This window comes from Nycticebus coucang, chromosome 3 (genome assembly GCF_027406575.1).
Source record: "Nycticebus coucang isolate mNycCou1 chromosome 3, mNycCou1.pri, whole genome shotgun sequence".
NCBI lineage: Eukaryota > Metazoa > Chordata > Mammalia > Primates > Lorisidae > Nycticebus > Nycticebus coucang.
Window position 1 is genome coordinate 2,937,358 of NC_069782.1, and position 17,061 is coordinate 2,954,418.

General features: G+C 49.4%; 1 protein-coding gene across 3 annotated transcripts in view; it reads right to left on the reverse strand.

The window, feature by feature from the left end:
• Window positions 1-17,061, reverse strand: part of TBC1D22A (TBC1 domain family member 22A) — a 314,377-nt gene that overhangs the window by 205,699 nt on the left and 91,617 nt on the right. For all 3 annotated transcript variants that reach the window (XM_053582457.1, XM_053582458.1, XM_053582459.1), the window contains exons 6-7: window positions 9,636-9,764; window positions 6,316-6,378 (exon numbers count right to left, since the gene is read on the reverse strand). In XM_053582457.1, coding sequence (XP_053438432.1) covers window positions 6,316-6,378; window positions 9,636-9,764 — 192 coding nt within the window. The remainder of the gene's footprint in view (window positions 1-6,315; window positions 6,379-9,635; window positions 9,765-17,061) is intronic.

The following is a 17,061-nucleotide window of genomic DNA, read 5'->3' on the forward strand; positions in this document are numbered from 1 at the left end:
CTTGGCCCAGGGTGGAAGCCCAGGAGCTTTAGTCTTCCCAAGTGCAGCAGGCTCACCACCAACACAGGGGACACGAAGGGGTTGTTCCTGTGACTCCCACACCCTTGAAAGCCTGCAGGAGGCCTGAGAAAGGTGCAGGGCAGACATCTGGCCTGGGCTCCCAACTCCATCCATATCTGTGTTGGACCAGCCACCCCACCCTGATACCAGCTGGGAGCAGAGCACAGGGTGGGAGGTGGAGAGAAGCCTTCCCAGCAAACAGCAGATGCACACGGCCTCCCAGCAGGTACCCTTTCCAAAGCAAGCAAACAACCCAGCAACTACTGCCCAGCCCCCGGAGCAGTGCCCCCCTTTGGCTGCCTGAACCTGTGACCAGCCTTCCCACCTTATGTCCCCTGCCTGGGGATGCTCCAACCTGGCTCCTCAGAGGCAACCAGTCAGGACCTCAGGGCCCCCTGCTTGTTTGACAGTGAAAAATGGACCGAGGGAAAGGGACGGTATGGCTATCTCAGAGGGAAAGGCAGGTGGGAGCATCTAGAAAAGCAGACTTCAGAGAGGGGACAAACAGTATGGGGACCACTGAGGAGCATGTGGGGAGAGGGAGGAGAGGGACCTCCCATGAAGAGGAGAAGGAAAGCACACACATGCACTCACAAATCACACACACACACAGGCACACGCACAGAGAACACACATGCACTCACAAATCACACACACATACAGGCACACGCACCCAGAGAGCAGCACATGCACAGAGAACTCACACGCACACACAGAGCAGAGCACACACAGCCTGGCTGAGTCTGTAAGGGAAACCACACGTGGCGGGACACAGCACCAATCCTTTCCATGACGATTTGGCTCTGCACATGGAGAACTATTCTTATTTCTCTCTAAAAAGACTTCGCTATTCCCAAGCCACAAGTCAAAGATTTGAGACAGAACCGGACAAATGAAAAGCAAGGCCAAGTGCTCTGTGTGCACCTGAGTGTTATGAACTCCTCTTCTGCTTTCTAGTTCCCTATAACCACCGCTGTTAATTTAGAAAGCACAAAGACTCCTAGGATCTGTCTTTATTTGGGGGGGGGGGGGGGGAAGGTAAACAAACTGCGTAACTTCCAGCAGTCTCCCTCTTCCTGTCACGCCACACTGGGGGCACAACAAGAAACCACCGGCAAGGTTCCAACGTCTGCAAGTCCCAGGCAGCAAATGTCTAGAGCTATTGGGAGAGCATAATCCAGAGGACTGAGAAGGGTCGCCGACCCTGCCCTGCCCGATGGCTGAGTCAGCCAAGCCAGTCTGCTTCCTGCCCAGAGGAGCTCAAAGCCTCAGGTCAGAGGCACCCCAGGCTGCACCCTTGAAGCTCCCTGGGCTCCAGTCCCAGGATCCCTGCCTCTCTTGGTCCAGCCCCAGGCGCTAGGCCTGTTCCCACCCTCAGGCCACCATTTTGCATCTCGCTTTTTTCACTTTATACAACCAGAGCGCTCCCCAACATCATCATCTATTCTTCAAAAACATTATTTTAATGACCACGTAATATTTCACTGTCTGGTTGTCCCAGGATCTATTTACCCAGTTCTCTATTTGCAGGTGTCTAGGCAGTTTCCTATTTTTCGTGATTATAAATGATGCTGTGGTGAATATTCTTGTCCGAGAAATCTTTATCTGATTTCTGATAATTTCCTTAGAAGAGGAAGCAGGCTCCCCTCTTGCTCTCAGCTCTGAGCCCTGTTTCTGAAGCTGGCTGCAGGGGCTGGAAGCTCAGGGGACAGGGCAACTCCAGGACATCTGGCACAGACCCCAGTCAATCAGCTGCTTAATTAACTCAGTCCCTAAAGGCTCTGAGTACAGAGGCAATAGCCACAGACCCAGTGATCCCAGGGATGACAGGTGTACAGCTGCTGAACTGATTTCCATGGGAGACCCCAAGAGAGAGGTCCTCCGCACTGCAAGGGGTACCTCACACTGTGAGAGGGGTACTCCAGGCTCCGAGAGGGGTGCTCCGGGCTCTGAGAAGAGGGTTCGGGGCTCCGAGAAGAGGCCTCCAGGCCCAGAGTTTTTCTCTCCTTGTGGTCTTGTTTTTGCTGATTCTGACTTACTCCTTTTTCTTTGCCTTAAATTACTCCATAAGAATTACACTTTTCTTTTGTTTTGAAATGGCAAGAACTAGGTCCAATCCCAAAATCATTTGGCATCATTCTTAAAACTCCCCTTGCAAATCATCAGGAAAGATACTGTGGGACCAAGGCCCCCACCACCTCCCTCTGAAGCCGCTGTCTTCAAGACCCTCCAGCTGTATTCACAACAAGGTTCTCAAAGCATGAGTTAAAATATTTTCTTGTCTGGTATCACCTCCAGGCAAAGCAGAAGAGGGCGTGTGGCTGAGCGTGTTCACGTGGCACCTCTGAGAACTGCCCTGGAATTACATCCCCTGTGATTTCCATCATAATGACCCCTCCACATATCAGAAATCAGTGAGAACTTCTGTAAGAAGAAGAGGTCCTGTCCCCAACACAGGGGACACGTGTTGTGGGACTTCTAAGCCCTGCATTAAATAATAGGACAACTATTTTTCAAAGAATCCACTGGACCCATTCCTAAGCTTTTACTCTCAGACTGGTAAAAAGAAAAAAATTATACATATCTCCTTTTCCAAATAAGCACTTTCCGAGTGTAACCAGGTGACACTTGAGAGAAGAACCAGCCAAGCACACTGCCTCTTTTGAACCTGCGCCACTGCCAGCAGGGACTCGGCAGCAACGGGAGGCGAGCTCTGGGCCCATATGCTCTACCTGGTTTGCTCTAAGTCCCCACCACCCTGCACCACTTCCGTAGAGGACTTCAACTCAAAATGGAATCAGAAAAGGGTGTCTTCCTCATTCCTCCACAAAGGTCATCTCACAACAAGATGTGACCAGGAGGAAAGGCAGCTCCTACAACCTTCATCTTCTCAGCGGACTCAGAAGCGAGAAGGAGGTGGCAGTGTGGTCCACTGAGGGAACCCCAGCCTGTCCACACCTTGACAGGCCCAACACCACAGCTCCCTGGGGACCCAGCTGGCCCCTCTCAACTTAAGCTCAGATGAATGACAGAGCGGAGAGCTCGGCCACGGATCCACCAGGGCAGAGGAGAAAAAGCCAACAAGTCACCAAGATCAAAGGTCACACACCAGAGAGACCAAACCAAGGACCCCAGAAGGGAGGCCTGTCAGAGGAGAAGGCAGGCAGGCAGCAGGCTGGCTGGATGGCAGGGACAGCGCCTGACCCAGAGTATTCCCACCCTGCACGGAGTGGCTGGCCAGCGAGCTGCCCCCTGCTCTCTCCTGCAGGTTACACCGGAGGCCCCATATCCTGCCCTGGGGTGCCTGTGTGGGTGGAGGGCCCGGCTGGAGTGCATTTCGAAGGCCCTGTGAGAAAAAAGGCACACAGAGACACCAGGGCGCACCAAGGTGCTGGGGTCCATAGCCAAACCGGAGTCAGAACGCCCTCCACAGGGGATGGGCACACACCTCCTAAACGGAGGGCAGGAGACAGGAGGAGTCACAGCACTGGGGGCACAGTGTCCTCAGCCACCCGGCATCACATCCCACTGCAACACCCCACAGCCACTCCTCCACTTGTCTTCTCGGAGTCTTTGAACGAGGTGAGAACCTTCTTGGCAGGACAACGGCTAGGACAGCTTCATGCAATCTCCCCAGGCTTCACCCACACTTCCCTGTGCAAGGCAGAGGACACAGGCCACGTCTGGGTCTTTCTATCATTCTCACACCCACCAAGATCCCTGGGCACTGTTAAGAGGTCACGGTCCCTATAACTTGACATGTCACTAGTAGAGGTCACAGAGAAGGTGAAAACAAAGTGCCGGCCACACAGAGGGCAGGCGTGAGGGGGAAAGGCCTGTCACAGGATGTGCACTCCCATTTCAGGGAGCATGCTGTGGCTTAAGCAGTGATATTATCCACCCAAAGACAATAAAGGAAGGATGCCCTAGGTCTGTGGATGTGTCTAATGAAGACACAGAGCGATCTGAAATGCTCTAACTGTGAAACCCACTGGATTTCATTAGCTGGAAACGTTCTGGTGACATTTTCAACATTCACATCTCTGCTAGAGAGTGAGAACTCACTAAGGGCACGGACTTCAAACTCCTCCCAAGTATTTTTCCTGCAAATCAGCTTATACTCAACAACAGTAACAAAAATAGCTGCTACTACTTGTTAGGGCCAGGGCTGGAGAAATTAAGAATCTAGATGCACACGGGGTTACCTGCCAATCTCCAGATGCCTGAGCACCACAAGGCACACAATGACGCAAACCAACAGGCTCCTCCTCAAAGCTCAGAGGCCTGCTCAGCACCAGGCTCCCGGAGGGCTCTTACTTCATACACCTTATCCAGCACCCTGTACACACCTCACAGCAGGACTGGACACCAGCAGCTCAAAGCACATGAGGGAGTGGAGATATTTTGCACACTAAGAAGTAAAACATACTGAAATCGAAGATGTTGCTGTACTCATAATCACTTACAAACAATCTGATTTCAGAAATTCCAACACATCATAATTCTACGATACATGTCAACAGTAAGACTTCGCAGCACATAAAGCACCACTGGGATAATTTCTGAGAGGAGCAGCATGACGGAGACGTCCAGGAGAAGGCCCAAAGGATTTATGTCCCACAAAACATGGACGTGTGGTAGAAATCAGAAAGCAGAAATTATTTACAGCTCAAGTTTCTGCAACATGATTGAAAGGAACATTCCCTCCTATGAATTATACCACCTGACGAACGAAACCAAAATAAAAGTCGATAAAAATCTAGAATATGGTTAAGAAGCAACCACATGTCAGGCACAAGTGCACCGAGATGGCCACCAGCCACATGCTCACCCGTGACAGGTGCAAGACTCCCTCACAACAAGCACAAGGCCACATTTGGTGTGCGAGCCACTTGACATTCACCTCACTCAAACATGTCCACTTATATCCCACATTTGGTGCACACATCAATTGTCTTGACAGGTTAGCAAAACATAGAGGTTTCAATACATTTAACACTAAGGACTGAAAAGAAATAATACTTCTTATTTCCTCAAGAATATTTGGAAAGGAACAATAATTTCTAATAAAACGTCACAGCATCACTATAAGCAGAACAAAAACTCAACTCAACCGGTCTGATTATATATCAGTGCCTAAGTAAGAATGCGTCTACTGAACATGTAAACCACTCCAGTGCTACCCAGAAAAGGCAGACAAGTTCAACTACACTAACACTAAGAAGCTCTGATCATCAACGGCCACCAAGAAGAGAGAGAGAGAAAAGCCACAGAGCGGGAGGAGACACTCACTACATAGGACGTGACAAAAAATCAGAAGCCCTGCTGTGCAAAGATCAACACAAAAGAAAAATGGGTAAGAGGCAGGAACAGGCGTTTTCCAGAAGGGGTAAGGCAGAGGACACCCACACCTATAAGAAGCTAACCTGAAAAATGAAAATCAGGAGCACAGCAAGAACACCCTCCAGAGAAACAAAAACTAAGGAACCTGATAACACCAGGAGCTGGTGAGGATGTGGGGGGCGGGAGCAGCCATGCTCTGCTGGTCGGGCTCCCAACAGCAGGGCCTTGCAGGGCGCAGGCTGGTGCTATGCGGAAGGCTCACAGCCCTGCACCCGGCAATCCCTGGAGAAGCACTTACCTGTTGGAACCCATGTAAGTGTACAGGGAGGGTCCAGGCAACACTGTTCCTAACAGCAAAACACTAGAAACAACTCAAATGCCATCAATAAGAAATAGACTAAAGAGAGTGTGGAATATTTAAATAAATACCACGTTAGCTGAATCTTGGAAAATAACGTGAAGAAGAAACTCACGCTGCAGGGACCTACAAAGCAAAGCAGCTGCAAAAGACACGGCATTAAGGAGCAGTCATGCTCTTGGGTCAGGGGGCTCTAGGAAAGTCACGAGGAATCACAAACATGGTCACACATGCCCTGAGGTGGGCACAGGCACGGCTTCAGTGCTGCGGGCCACTCCGCTCACGCCCCCGGCGCTAGTGGGTTCTGGCTCCTAAATCTTGAGATGGATCATCACAAGTGCACAGTGCACAGATGCCTTACGTGGATTCTTTTGTATGCACCAGTGCTGCACAACAAAAAGGACAGAGATTCCTTCAGCAGTTTTGTCCCCAGGGGCCAGATGCACCAGAAACTGGGAACCCCCAACTTGTGTCTACATGCAGCACCCCCAAGGTACCCGCCAGTGTCCCCCCAACAAGGGACACTGTGGCAATTCCCCACTTGTGGCTCTTACCTCTGTCACCTTGGGTTGAAGTATTAATGCTTCAGGGCTCATCCGAGGGATGTCTATGTGGATCTGGAAAGGAGGAGAAAGACACATTTATTTTAAGTGACAACAAACATCGTTACAAGGATTACCACTCAAACAGAGAAACTTAGTGACCAGGGTAATTTGTCTCACACTCTGCTCTCTGAGGACACCCATTCCCCAAGTCGCCAAGTCCTCCTCAGAAGGAGGCAACCAGACGCATCCCCTGGCCAGGCTCCCCCAGGCCATGATGGCGGGCTCACTTGACACTGTCCCCACTGAGCAGCGGCTGTTGCATGGATGGGAGCAGGGCAGGCCCTTGGCTATTAGAGATGGCTGCTACGTGGATGGGAGCAGGGCGGGACCTCAGCTATTTATAGAGATGTGATCCATGGCAATTAGTAAACATTGATTTCTAGCCTTCAACACAGAGAGCAATTCAAGTACATCAATAGCGTACGAGTTTTCAGTGGTGACAGCTTCTTTCTGGACATAGGCCACACTTTTCTCCACTTCATGAAGTCTTTGGGGAATCCAAAACACTTTTCAAAGGAAGCACTGAAGGTTTCTGCCAGTGTCAGCTGATTCTTGCTTGGCCACGATCTGACATGACGGTCACAATAAAGACCCTGACACTCCAGAGAAGGACACTTGCGGGCTCAAGAAGCAACCCAAGAAGAGCATTCAGAGCCCACGCTGGCATCACAGTGGGCCAGAGCATCGCACACCGCCACCCACCATCACTCCCGTTTACCCAGGACAGCGCCCCAGACAGGCTGGGGGAAAATGCCTGCGTTTTAATGCCAAGAGGAATTCTGCAACTTTGTTTCATTTCACCCCATTCTTGCCTGTGCTCACAGAGAATTCCAACATCCAGGAGACTCAGACAGTCTTCCTCTGCCACTTAAACGCACTGCTCCCCTATCCACAAAATGCCTGTCCTGAGCTCTCCAGAAGATCACTGGTGACAATGAAGCATGAGTGTGGCCGCCGGCCTAAGGTGCAGTGTGCGCACCTGTGCTTGGGGGGGGGGGGGGGTGTACACGACAACACTCTGTCCAGACAGCCACGTGCAGGTGCCCAGGCACAAGCAGGTCTATCACCAGGGCAGCTCCTACACAGTTACCCCCGAGGACAGGCATGACTCTGTAAGCTGCTGCAGAGGAGGAACCAGGTCTTTTCTGCATGCCCAGGGTCAACACAGCCCTTTACACAGAGGTGACTGTCACGTGTTTCTTAAGCAGACAGTACAGCACACACATCAGGCCCCACACCCTGCTGTCACCTTCACCATCAGGAACAGGGGACCCGACCTAGACAGAGAAGTACCCTGCAAGGCGGGACAGAAGAGGTTGCGTGCCCCTCCATCCCTCCCACCTGCCCCCAGCATGCACAGGACAGAGGGAGTAGGGGAAAGGTGTGGAACTGACCCAGAGAGGGAAAGACACCAGACAAATGTTAGCTCCCACCAATCCCTGTGGCTGTGATGTAACATCTTCAGCAGAAGAGAGAACACACAGAACTCAAAGGAAGAGGCCAAGAGATCAATGCAGGGATGTGAGAGCCCATCACCCTCCTGAGGGCCCCATGGTGTGAGAGGGTGGTCACTGCAGGCCTCGGGTCAGGCCGTAGGTTGAGCTGGGTTCATAGGTCAAACACCCATGAGTGGGCAGCCAGGAAAGATCAGAGCCCCTAAGCCCAAATTAAGTCCAGCTCGGCCGGAAATGACAATGATGAGAAAGCACAGGCTACAGTCCCAAGGGGCACGTTGGGCAGATGGGAGAAACCAGCCCACATCACAGAGCCCATCTCTCACGCACATTAGTGCAGAAATGGTTTGGCAATTCACAGTAATAGGGAATCTTTTTATTACCTATCACAGTAACTAAATAAAGAAATATGCAACCTGTTTGTAATGAACTTTCCCGTAAGAAATTCATAATGGAACACAGCTTGGTAAATCCTGCAGATAGATGCCAGTGTCATCCCCTGGGAAGTCTTTCTCTTGAACAAAAACACATCAAAAACAAGTTTATAACAATACCAAATTTATCAATTTCCTAAAACCAGTGAAGTGCATAAAGAAAGCAGGCAAGCTAGTGTTGTCCTAACCAAACCTGAAGGCAAGATGCATCACAAATTAGGTTCCCAAAATAAGTGGTGGCAGCCCAGAGTGGCCAGGAGCCCCAGGTGTGAGACAGGAGGACCAACTCAGTATGGGTAGTGCCGCCCAGCTCTGGCCTGGGAGCAGCAGGAGGGGAGTTCTTGCCCTAGCCTCCCTACAGCCTCAGTCTGGAAAAGTCACTCAGGTGAATCCCCTCCGTAAGGAACTTCCCAGGAATCCACTGCTCTTAAGCATCTTTGATCATTTGTCAGAGACACTGCCTGCTTCGGACCTCTGGAGCAGATTTACTCCAAACTGACTGGGAGACGTAGATTACCTACAGCACATCTGAGGTGGGAAAGTTTCTCCAAACTCCCTCACCTAAAGGTAGAATTTACAAAGGGAAATACTCAGTAACAGCACGCATCAGAGAAACTAGAACTTGATTTCAGTTATATAAGACAATGATACCAATTAAGAACTACCATTCTGACCTTTCACATCTTACAGAGAGAATGAGGATTATAAAGTCCTTAAAGAGCTGTTAAATTCCTAACAGCAGATTCTGGATGCATTGTGCAGCATAAATCAGTTTTAAGTATTTTTCCCATTATGCACATCATCTGTCAACTGACTGTTTAAGAAACCATAATTATACCAATTTTGTATTAAACTAAATAGTAAAATGACAGAGTAGCAGCACCTTCCGCTCTGGTATGAAGTGTGTGGCCCCCCACCATCCCCCCCGCCAAGCACAGGGGGGCTAATGGCAACACTTTGGCCTTTTCACACGCCCTCGCTGCAACAAAGGGCACAAGGCCAGACAGCCCAGCAGGACCTCTCCCTCCTGATGCCAGCTAGTCCAGCGGCTCACCAGACCTTCAGGAAGGGCCTCCCGAGGCCTGGACAGCGGCTCACTGAGCATGACACACCCCACCATCATGCGGGCAGATCTCAGGGTCTCGGGCACGTATTTTACAACTTCAAGTAAAACCGCCCTTGTTACTTTTGTGGAAGGGAACGGAGACAAGCAGATATCACTCACTATTATAGGAAATTTGCCAAGATTTGTCTTCAGATTTATTACAAAATAAAAATCCTTGAACCAATCAGGGATTTGCTAGACAAAACGTTTCCTCCTATAAATCATCACTAAATCAAACTGTGTCAAGTAACATATGAAAAGAGATGGTACTCCCACCTGTCTGTATGTGTCTTGGTGAACTTCATCATTCCTAGAATCATAATAGTGCTCAATAAAAGCAAAATATTCTTTCTGTTTTCTCTGAAGAGTGGCTGGTCTTCGGTCTACATTGGCAGGAAGGTAACCCTGAAGACAAGAAACAAAAAACAGACACGATTACTGCTGACTGGAGGAGTCTCCGTGAGGAGTCTGAAGAAGGCTCAGCTCTGACTTGAGCATGCTGTTCTGACACGAGGGAGCCAGAGCTGTGGGGGAGAAAAGAAACCAGGCACATAAGAACCAGCCGCTGACCATACCGCCAGCCGCACCCCAACAGTGCCCACAAGGGTCCAGGTCCTGCCTCTGGAGCGCCCCCATCCGTCCTGCTCACTCACAGCTGGACAAGAGCCAGGTGGGATCACTGCAGCCGGCGCATTCCAGCCTCTTCCACAGTGAGACCTTGAGATGAAACAAGCCCTCTCTAGAGGCCTCATATGCCACAAAGGGTGTGGAGGGCTGTAAGGTCTTCCAACAACACGCCATACACACACACACACACACACGTATGGATACAAACGTGCAGATGCACAAGACTGTGTACAAAACTGTCACTTATACACACTTGCTCAGAGTGCCACAGACTCCAGGGCCCCCCTGTGCACGCCTGCTGACTCCTCGGCTAACACACTGACACTGCACAGTTATCCCTCAGGATCAGAGGGGGTTCCCACACCCTCCAGATGCTCAAGTCTCTTACGCAAAACAGCACAGTATTTGCACATAATCTGCATACATCTTCCCATACCCTTTAAACCATCTCTAGATTACTTAAATTGAATACAAGGTAAATGCTACATAAATAACTATAATGTATCATTTTTATCTGTATTATTTGTTATTCTTGCATTGTTATTTATTGTGGTTTTTTCCCAAATATTTATGATCCAAAGTTGAATCCAAGGATGTGGAACCAGTGGATGTGAACGTTCAACTGTGTTTTATAAAATCAAACACACTCAGGCAGTGCCCGTAGCTCAGTGGGCGGGGTGCCGGCCACATGCACCGAGGCTGGCAGGTTCAAACCTGGCCCAGGCTAGCTAAACAGCAATGACAACTGCAACAAAAACATAGCCGGGCGTTGTGACAGATGCCTGTAGTCCCAGCTACTTGGGAGGCTGGGACAAGAGAATCGTTTAAGCCCAAGAGTTTGAGGTGTGAGCTGTGACACCGTGGCACTCTACCGAGGGCCACATAGTGAAATTCTGCCTCAAAAAAAAATCAAACGCACTCATTTTAAGTAAAAAGTTCCATAACATTTGACAGGGGCACCCAGCTAACTCCCACTCGGAGGAAGAGAAGAGCCCCATCATCCCCTGGGGGATCCCTGGCCCCGCTGCAGTCTATCCCCCAGGCTTGGGAGATGCTCAGTCCTCACGATGGACAGCTGAGCCTGTCCTCAACCTCCCCAGAAACAGACTCAGTCAGAACCTGCACATTGGTGCAAGTTCTTCTGTCACTACATAGGCAGAGCATCTTCTGAGACCCACCCAAGCTGTCGTGTGAATCGGCAGTTAGTTCCCTCTCTGGCCCGACAGTGGCCTACTGTGAGGATAAGCCAGTGTGCTACACAGTTTGTTTATTGATGGACACTATGGTTGTTTCCAATTTGGGGCAGCTATGAATAAAGCTTGTTATAAACAACCATGCACAAGATTTGTAGGGACTGGCTCAGCGCCTGTGGCTCAAGCAGCTAAGGCGCCAGCCACATACACCTGAGGTGGCGGGTTCAAATCCAACCTGGGGCCCGCCAAACAACAATGACAGCTGCAACCAAAAAAAATAGCTGGGCATTGTGGCGGGCACCTGTAGTCCCAGCTACTTGGGAGGCTGAGGCAAGAGAATCACTTAAGCCCAGGAGTTGGAGGTTTCTGTGAGCTAAGATGCCATGGCACTCTACCCAGGGTGACAGCTTGAGGCTCTGTCTCAAAAAAAAAAAAAAAAAAAAGATTTGTGGGGATGTATGTTTTGAGTTCTCACAGCTAAATACCTGAGAGTAGAACTAGGCTGTGATATAAATGCACGAAGACTGACAAGTTCTCAAACTTGTCCTAGACAAAGTGCTACCTCCCTCACTGCTGAGTATCACTATGGTCACCTTCAAAGTACTCCCCTTGGGAAGCTGTGCATGAGTGCCAGTGCCTAGTTCACCCTTCAGAGCAATTTTAGAACTCTTTTCCAAGAAAGATCATCAGAGCTATTATCACACAAGGTCTGACAATTAAGTCTGCACATGTGCCACCGTGCACTTACACTGGCGGCACCATACAAACAACTCAGTAAAGTTCCATAACTGTGGACATGCATTACTTATTTTCAAATGTTTGGCTATGTCCATGTCCACGTGTGGCGCTGTCCTGCTCAGTATTGTTGTGTGTTTGTGTGCAATACAATCACAGCTCTGATGGTCATCCCAGGAGAGTTCCAAAATTGCTCTGAAGGGTGGACTAGGTCTGGCGCTAGAGCACAGCTCCCAAAGGGAGTGCTGCGAAGGCGGCATAGCTCCCCAGGTGAGTGCTGCAAAGGTGGCCATACTGGCGTTCAGCAGTCAGGATGTAGCACATTTCCAGGACGAGTTCATGAACTTGCTGTCAGACTTCATACACACGCAAAGGATTATCCTAAAGTCATGCATGAATTATCACAAACTAAACACGTCTGTGTAAACACCACCCAGGTAAAAACCAGACCACCCCAACTTATCAGGCCCCATGAGGGCCTCCCAGTCTCAGCCCCCTGCCTTCTCCCCACAAATATAAAACCACCTTCCCTGGCCAATTTCACTCAGAGTTACATTTGGAAAACTTAACTCATGTTATAACAGCTGTTCTTCTGCACAGCTACATGATGCCACCATGAACACAGGTCCACCCTGCTGCTAACAGACATTCAGGCTGCTGCTCGTTTCTGCAGTACAGACCCGTGTACCTGCCATTCATGGTACATAATATACATCTCTGTTAAGGATCTACCTGGAAGTGGCCTACTGGGCATCCAGACCTCCAAAAGATCTTGCTACAGAATTTTAAAGTGATGGCACTCCATCAGAAGTACATGAGAGCTCCCCCATTCTACTTCCTTGCCAACACTTGCTATTGTCAAACATTTTCATGTTAACTGTTCTGACGAGTTTGCAGAGGTAAACTAAACTGTTTCATTTTGATCTGCATTTCCTGAAAGACCAATGAGTGCCGCTGGGGTCTGTGCCTGTGTGCAAGTGTAGTGAGTCCCCTCCCTACCAGGCCACCTGCCTCTCCTCACTGATCCGGAGGCAAGGATGGCACAGTCTGCACGTGAGCCCCGCCACAAACCTCCTGCTTGCAGTAGCCTTTTCCCCCCAGTGACAATGTCTTTTGATGAAGAGAGGTTCCTAACTTTAATGTAGCCCAATTTATTAATCTTTTATGATTAGCCCTTTACAGGAAAATTTCCTTTATCCCACATTCCATGCTTACATGTTTTACATCAAGATCATGACCAATAAGAAGCGTGTGGGGGGCGGCGCCTGTGGCTCAGTCGGTAAGGTGCCGGCCCCATATACCGAGGGTGGCGGGTTCAAACCCGGCCCCGGCCAAACTGCAACCAAAAAATAGCCGGGCATTGTGGTGGGTGCCTGTAGTCCCAGCTACTCGGGAGGCTGAGGCAAGAGAATCGCTTAAGCCCAGGAGTTGGAGGTTGCTGTGAGACGCCACAGCACTCTACCGAGGGCCATAAAGTGAGACTCTGTCTCTACAAAAAAAAAAAAAAAGAAGCGTGTGGGATTAGACTAAGATGAAGTTGACATTTGAACCTAGACAAGAGATACAAGGGAGACAGGACTGCAGACCCGGGACACCTGCTGCCAGGTCATCTCAGAAGGAAGGAAAATGCAGCTGGGGCACAACACTGCCTCTCTGTTCACGCACAGTGTGTGGCTGCCCTTGTGCTACTGTTTCAGAGACCCCTCTGACCCACAGGCTAAAATATTTATTATCTAGACCCTTACAGAAGGAGTTGGCCACCCCTGGCTCTACAACATTCATCCTGAGGGTTATGTGTATTCACATTCAACCTTTTCCCTCTTTCTGAAAACTAGGACTTTCTAATAACCTGCATGGAGAGCACACGACAAATGCCCAGGTCAGCTCAGCAAGGCCCCAAAGCAAGCCTGGGGGATGAGGAGTGTGGTGCTGGGGCAGTAGCCAGGAGAGAAGGCCCCGTGTGCCCCGCCATGCCCTGCATGTGGGGAAGCCAGCCCCACATGAACATGCTTGCTCCCCCCCCACCAACTGTAACTTAACTTACTGAAACACAAATACTGACAGGCAAGTATGTCACCTTCAGAGCACAGGCCACAAAAACCCACACACCACTCCTGACACCCCCATTCCTAAAGAAAACACACATAGGCAAGATGAGGCCTTTCAATGATTAATCAAGACTAGAAATTATGCAAAGTACATTCAAGTGTGCGATGAATTTTAAATGAGACAGGACTACAGAAAACTTAATTTCTGTATTAGCATGCTATAAAACTCTAATAATAAATGTGAGACAATGCACACACACACTTATGTTTGAATTATCCCAATGACATAAAAATCAAATCGTCCCCTCCCACTGTGTTCATATGCAAACCTCTCACAATATACTGGAAGAATGAGAGATGGCACCGGAGTGTCACCTATCAATTTTAGCCATTATACTCACTAAGGTAAATGTGAAGTGTTTAATTAGTTTTTATTCCATGTTTCTGAAATAGTTATTTTAACAAAGAGCTAGGCTGGTGCAGTAGCTCATTCCTATAATCCCAGAACTTTGGGAGGCTGAGGCAGAAGGATCACTTGAAGCTAGGAGTTTAAGACTGACCTGGGCAACATGGAGAGATCCCATGTCTACAAAAAAGTTTTAAAATTAGCTGGGTGTGTTGACACGTGCCTGCAGTCCCAGCTACTGGGAAGGCTGAGGTGTGGGATGCCTTGAACCTAGAAGTTTCAGGCTGCAGTGAGCTATGATCACACAACTGCCGTCCAACCTGGACAACAGAGTGAAACTCCACAGCTCAACTCCAAAAATATGATTCTCTACAATACTAATTTGTTAAATGCTACTACCCTGTTTGCATGAATTTAAATATTCCATAGCTAACTGGTGGTTGAGGCTGTGTTCTGGACTCGTGTTAGTTGCTCACCTTTCTTCACTGAAGACAATTCTTAATGGCCACAAGGTGCAAGTTAGTGCCACATTACAAACACGCTGAAGAGTCACTCATGAGCTAGAGCTTAGACCAGACTCACGCCCAAGCACAGCTTTGCTTATTTGTTGTTTTAAACCGGTCAACTGATAAATTCTTGCTTTGTGTGTAATTCTTAAACTCCTGGTCCTAGAAGGACTCAGCGATTAAGATAAGCTGCCCGCCTCTCTGCCCACCTACCTGTGCCTCCCAGACAACACCTTTCACAGCTCTCAGCGGGTCTTCCACAGCCCCCCTCATCCAACACGTCCCCTCCCACGCACGCCCCAGCCCAGCTCTCCTGTCCCAGCACCTGAACCCAGCTGTGTGCTGCCCTCAGCATGGCCTCACTACCCCTGCAGGCACGGTTGCATGGCTGGCAATGGCCTGCCCTCTGGCTGGCTTGTGCGTGCCCTGCCCTGTCCTGCCTGGAGCCAAAGTATCCTAGAGCAGGGGTCTCCAGCCCTGGCACACATGAGCTCAGGAAATAACTATTTTCTGAGCTCCCCAGGCAACACTAACATGGAACCACAGTGGAAAACCACAGGTCAAGAGAAAAGGCCTAGAGGGTCCCTTGGCTGCCAGCACCCAGCCAACTACAGGGTAAGCACTCTGTGCACCCTAATGGTCACAGCACCTTGGAGACAGTACACACCCTAATGCCACATTCACTCCAGAGACTCCACCTTGCCTCCTGGGCCCAGGCACGTGGATCTGCAGAAGCTCCCCAGGGAGTCAAATGGGAGGTCAGGTTGAAACTTCAGGATTCGGAGAATGACACAGAGGCAGCCCTGACTGGGTAGACCCTTCCCCTGCACCCCCACACCCTTGAATTGCTTGCTAGGTTTCCCTCACCATTCTCCAAAATATCACTGCAACCCTAGCACTGGCAAAAAACCTGGCCAAGCGCAGGTGTGTGAGAAGTACTTGCTGAACCTGGGCCACAGGCGCATGTCCGCCATGCTCCCGGGTCCCGATTGTCAGAGAGCGGGCAGACCAGGAAGGAGACTCCTCAGCAAGCGCTTGATGGCAACTGCAGGGTGAAGAGACGATGGCCAGCAGCTCTGCCCCCTCCCACATCTGACCTGTCCCCCTCAACCAGGTGAGCCCCCTCTCTGGAAGCCCACAGCTCTGCTCCTGGGCAACTCTGCAGCCAGCATGTTCCACGCAGACCACTGCAGGGCACACTGAGGACATCAGAACCAGGACCTGCGCAGATGGAGAAGGACGAGGTAACTGCCCACAAGGCCTCCTTAACAAACTTGAGAGAGCTATAAATTGGACCTTCAAGGTATGTTCTTCAAAATTCCTCACAAATCAATCTGAAAAGCTTATGAGCTAACTCAGAGGATATGTAAAGTGGAAAAATAAATTAAAATAAAAAACACAAAACAAAAAGACAAGAAATCGCAGCAGGTCTAATTTTAATTGCAAGAGGATATTTAATCAATAAATATTCACCCTTCAGAGCTGCGTCTGCATTTAGGATTATGAGGTACTAAGCTGAAAATTTATTAAGACTCATTAACAAGAAAGAGTCATTTAAATATTGGAAATCAGATCCAATTTAGACCAAATGCTTAGAGTCTCCTAATGACTCAGCTCCAAAAACAATAAAAAAGGAAAAGAGAAGGCTGTGCGCAAGCTATCCTGAAACACCCAGCGGGGCCAAGCTCACTCCCAACACTAAGCAAGGTTAATGATGACCACTCTGCCCACCGCCCTTCCCAGCAGGCCCAGACAGGCGGCTTCCTGCAGGTGGTGGGAGCCAGAGCCCCACTCTCTACCACAGAAATACCCTCTACTGCTAACATCAATTATTTTTCTCCACTAACATCATTACTAATACTTTTTTAAAAAAAAAACAAACTTGGTCAAACACATTTCCATTTTCAACATATTTGAAACATACTTAGAATGTATTTCCCTGTTTCACCTCCTTGGAGTTGAAATGACCATCCATGCTGGGGCCTTTTCTATATCACAGCTTGGAACACATGATAAAGGGTTTAAGTAATAAAATCAGAGAAAGAGTTCAACTGTCACAGTGATTATATATCCTCATTTTGTGACAGTCTTATTCAACCAACCTTGAAATTAAACAAAGAATGGGGAATGTCACCTTAGCCGAGGCAAAGGCCCATATCCCTGGGTAGTGAGGCCAGGGCACGGTGT